The sequence below is a fragment of the Dendrobium catenatum genome, unplaced genomic scaffold (assembly GCF_001605985.2).
Source record: "Dendrobium catenatum unplaced genomic scaffold, ASM160598v2 fragScaff_scaffold_670, whole genome shotgun sequence".
In the NCBI taxonomy this organism is placed as follows: Eukaryota; Viridiplantae; Streptophyta; class Magnoliopsida; order Asparagales; family Orchidaceae; genus Dendrobium; species Dendrobium catenatum.
Genome location: NW_021319132.1, coordinates 106,919 through 111,775, shown reverse-complemented (window position 1 = coordinate 111,775; position 4,857 = coordinate 106,919). Strand labels below are relative to the sequence as shown.

The 4,857-nt window shown below is 35.3% G+C and overlaps 1 protein-coding gene across 1 annotated transcript; it reads right to left on the bottom strand.

The window, feature by feature from the left end:
* Positions 1-2,806: 2,806 nt before the first annotated feature.
* On the bottom strand, positions 2,807-4,261 carry LOC110094801. The gene has a single exon (XM_020820128.1). It carries the CDS (start codon positions 4,259-4,261, stop codon positions 2,807-2,809), a length of 1,455 nt encoding a protein of 484 aa, XP_020675787.1.
* Between the last annotated feature and the right edge of the window lie 596 nt (positions 4,262-4,857).

Genomic DNA, 4,857 nt, shown 5'->3' with positions numbered 1-4,857 from the left:
AGAAATATTAGCAATGCAGAACACAGAATGCTCTAAATGAAAAAATGCTCAAAGAGTTTGATATAAACATTTTTATAAGATAGTTTTTCAGAATAATTTTTTTTTAGACAGACGCTAGACGAACTGGTAAATATGTTGTTAATAGCAACTAGGTGTCTAAATGAGTTGAGTTGTTTCAAGCCTAATTTGCTAATGAGCGCATGAGTCAAGTTTACTGAGCAACGAGTTCGAGCTCGAGCCTGTACTCTAGCTCAGCCTGACTCAGTTCATAAACTTGTTGAGTTGCTCGACAAACTTAAAATATATTTAATAATTAATTTAAATTAGTATTATATAATATATTTTAAACTTTTTAAATTAATGCTATATTAATAATATCATATGGTGGATTTAATGAATTGTAATATACTAGCAAAAGATAAAAGCTTTTATTTCATACTACCAAGATAAGATTTTTTTCTTTTTTCGGTGTGTCATTTAGGCCAATTAAGACAAACTCTCATGCACATACCAAACGAAAGACTTGAACCTAAGACATTAGTTTGTAGCTAAAGCTCTTGGCCAGTTAAAGATGAGCTGCATAGTCAAGAATAAGTTTATACATCATTGTAGAGCTATCTGTTGAGTTTATAGGGGAGTATAATACATGAATATTTTCATAGCATGGAAGAGTAGTTAATCTCAATCAAGATGAGGGAGAAATTTTAAGATCATAATCCACATTTTGAAGAAGCAAATATTTGATTTTGTTGTAATAATCCTCTCGCCAGTGTGTTCAACAAAATCCATATGTATCTTTTAAGGAAATTTGTGATAGAGATATCATATTTATCAAAGATGAGGATGTTATTAACATAAATGAAATTAGATTTAGAATCATTTTTGTAATTTAAGACTTTTTTACTTCATGGTATTACATTGAGTTTCAAGTATGAAAGAAGATATATTCATAATGAAAGCAAAGAAAAAGCATAAGAGGGGGCACCCTAGCTTCAAACCATTGGAGGCTTCAAACTATCTCCAAAGTTCTCCATTCTTGACAAGAGAGAAAGATGTACTTTCCACAGTTTTTAATCTATTTGATAATTTTCTTAGGAATAACTTTTTGAATCAATTTTTGAGTGTGTGTGTGTTTAATTAACACAATTGAAGGATTTATGTAGATCAAGGTAGGCACAAAAGGTTTTAGGAGCAGAAGTATTGATCCTCTATTCAATTTAGTAGCAAAAAAAATGTTATATTAATATCGCTACCCTTCATGAAAACAAATTGAGCATTGTGATAAGAGTAGGGAAGCTTTGCAAAAGTTTTGTAGAGCATATTATAAAGGGGAAAAGGATGATGGTCATTGAGACCTTCATAATGTCACTTTTTTGGGGATGAGGGCAATCATAGAATGCTTGAACCTTTTAGGTAGCTTAGCTATTGCAAGGAAATATTAAGTAGATTGAATGAAATCTTGAACAATAACATCACATGCTTCCATTAATAAAAAATGGAAGGCGATACAACAAGGCTAGGATATTCATTCATTCTTCCCAGTTAAAAATACAACCTCTTTAATATCAATTTTCTTTTCAGCCACACATTAGATATTCATGATAAAATTGGTGATAAATGTCAATCATGGATTATATCGATTCAAATGAAGTGCGGATCCTAGTATTTTGAGATTGAAATATTCTAGGATAGTAATGATGGAGAATTAAGAGAAATAATAATGATAAATCTAATAATGGTGTTTATAATAGGTCAAAAAGTAACAACTATATAAAATACCTAAAAAATGTTAATTATGATAAATCTGGAGGCATACAATACAACAAACTAAAAGGTGTTGCTTGCATTGAACCTATTGTTATAGAAGATTTGTAGGTAGTGCCAATATTTGTATGAAAAATTTTGGAGATAACAATAAGCATAAGGGTGATGGTTGTGACGAATCAAGAAATAGTGTTTTCAACTAACCTACATATAACAACTATGATAAACACCAAAGTAATGATACTAAAATACTTATAGGCATTCTTACTATGAACCTATTTGACATTGGTAGGATTGTTGTAAACTATGAGTATTAAATCTCATCCTTTTCAATCAATTAGATAGGCATCCATACATTAATTCTTGAAGATAATTTGTTATGTAGTGGTAATGACTTTAACATAGGGAATCTTTCGATGAAAATAATGAGAGTCACATGGAAGTAATGATAAATTTTGATCATGGATGATATAGATATAATTCAAGTGTTGGATTTTTGTACATTGATAATAGCATATACTAGAATGGTTATTATTTAAGGATTAAAAAAAGGCCTATAATATGCCTAAATGTGGTATCTACAAAGTAGATAAAGGACATCAATTATGATTGACCTAAATGTTGAGATTGTGTCAAACATAAATGCTATGCTTTACATTGAGCCTTTGGCTTTAGAATTGTCTAAGGTTTTATATATATATATATATATATATATATATATATATATATATATATATATATATATTGTTTAGAGTATTCTAGAATATGCAATTAATGACTTTTGTAAAAGAAGATAGGAGAATATTCTAGAAAGTCAATATTAGCCCTTGGATTGAAATGTGTTGGCACAATCCTAAGGGGGTAGTCACTAGTATAAATAGGTGTGGAGTCTTTGTGTTTATGTAAGAAAGTAGAATCAAGAGTTCAAGAGTGAAATAAAAGTGAGTTTTATAAGTGTTCCTCTTCTCTTCTAAAATTCTTCCTCTTCTTATAGCCTCTTATCATCCAACAGAAGGGCTAAAGAGAGGTTAAAGTGGTCATACTAAGCATTCAATCTTGAGAGAATTGATCTGGTCACCAAAGTACTTGTCTTCTCAGTTGCATCCCTTAGCTGAACTTTATAAGTGTTCGCAGCATAGCTGCATTTTGTCACAAAACATAACAAGAAGTTGCCAAACTTCAGTGAATGTGAAAACTTACTTGCCATCTCATCAATAACTGAAACAAGCTTATCATTTGTGTCAGGAGTGAAGTTAACATCCAGATTCATGATATTCTGGAACAGATGGAATGATGACTCGGTCCAAACCACTTGCTCTGATATCAAGCCTTGGTGACCAGGTAAGAATACAAGCTTCCTGCCCTTTCCTCCCCCACAGAGTAATCTCTGACAAAAGGCCGAAACATGAGATGGGTGCAAACATTCTTTAATTATCCTCACAAGCACATCACAAAGCATAGCATTGATCCCTTCCTTGTGAAGCACAAGCGGAAAAATGAGACCTTCCACTGCCGCAGTCTGGTGCTGCTTGCAAAAGCAAATGGTAGCCGAAAGCAGAGCTCGAGAAGCCGGGCTTTGCAAAGTTAGGAGCTTGGGAAGGGCCATGGAGCATAGAACATAACTCGACCAGCTTTTGGAGAAGAAATCACCATCATTAACGAGATGCAATAGCAAAACAGACATGGTCTCATCAGTTGCCTCCCATGGTTTAATCAGTTCCAACACCTTGAGCTCATTTCCTACTCCTGATTCCAAGCAAAGCTGCCTGATTTCATCAGCCAAGTGCAGGGAATCCGCCGGGCAGTCTATAGCCAAAAGTTTAGCTTTCAAAGCATTAGCCTTTTGGATGAACCGGGGAAGAAGAAGAGGTGGAGAATTATCAATGTCTTCCGTTTCCAATAAAGATTTGATTTTTCTGTTTTTGCTAACCAGTTCTTTGCTTCTGGATTTCTTCGCCAACTCAAAGGTGGCTTCTTTTTGAAGATGGCTTACATTGACAGGAAGCCAAGGGAGAAGAGGAGTGCTAGTTTTGGCAATATTTTTAAGCCAATCCGGTAAAGAATCGAACTCATTTTCGTTTGCCCGTTGCTTTGATTCAAGAACTGACCCAGGCAAAGCGTCGAACAGGTTGCGGGCAGCTCGCCGGACCCAGAAAGCGGGATGGTCAGAGGAGGAAGGAAGATCAGAGTTCAATATATGGCATGCGAGGGATTGAAGCCGGCGAGGGCAGAATCGGCGGCTCTCGGCTGCGAGGAGTGAGAGAATGCGAGTTTGGATTGAAAAAGGAAGGGTTTGGAGCCAAATGAGTGGGTTTGAAGAGGAAGGAGAAGCGGTGAGAGGGGAGAGAGAGTGCAAGGGGGAGAGGAGGAGAGATAGGAAGGCGGAGGTAGCAGGAGAATGGAGCTCATGGTGTTGTTCTAGGAGCCAGAACGAAGCTTCTCCCTCGGGAGAGGGAGAGTCGAGTAGGATTTGGAAGAGGGGGAGCCATTGCTCCATGACCAATCTAATGGCATCCAACGATCATTTACGGGGCGAGCTGGAACAGCAGCCGTTTACAACGCAGTGGACTGTAGTGTGCCATTCCAGATAATTTATGTTGCACAGATACACCTATTTATGAAGGTGTGTCATATTCCATACATCGATACATGGTTACGCTTGACTCGGATACGTATCGGATATGACTTTGCCATATCAAATTAAAATACTATTGAATTTCAAAAGGACATGCGTATCCGATACAAGTATCCGTTGAAAAACAAAAAAAAAAACGGAAAAAAAGACGCATCGTATTTACTTCTGCGGCGAGGTTATCTCATTTCCGAGATGGATTTGAGTCACTTGATGATATGAAAATATTAGAAATTGCTAATCTTTCACTTATGAGCCTAAATTAAAAGTTATGATATTTATTGAAGATTATATAGAAGTTCAAAGACAAACCACTGAAGAAGCTAATCAAATCATTCCTTCTATTGAATTGTTGAAACTTCATGTGCTAGACAATTTATGTTTTTGTTTTTGTTGACGTACTAGGCATTTAATGATTACTTTTATTTTGATATTATAAGCTACAAGGCTATAAATGATGT

Excerpts from the sequence above, each read along its gene's own strand:
- LOC110094801 (XM_020820128.1), bottom strand. The coding sequence starts at position 4,261 with ATGGAGCAATGGCTCCCCCTCTTCCAAATCCTACTCGACTCTCCCTCT.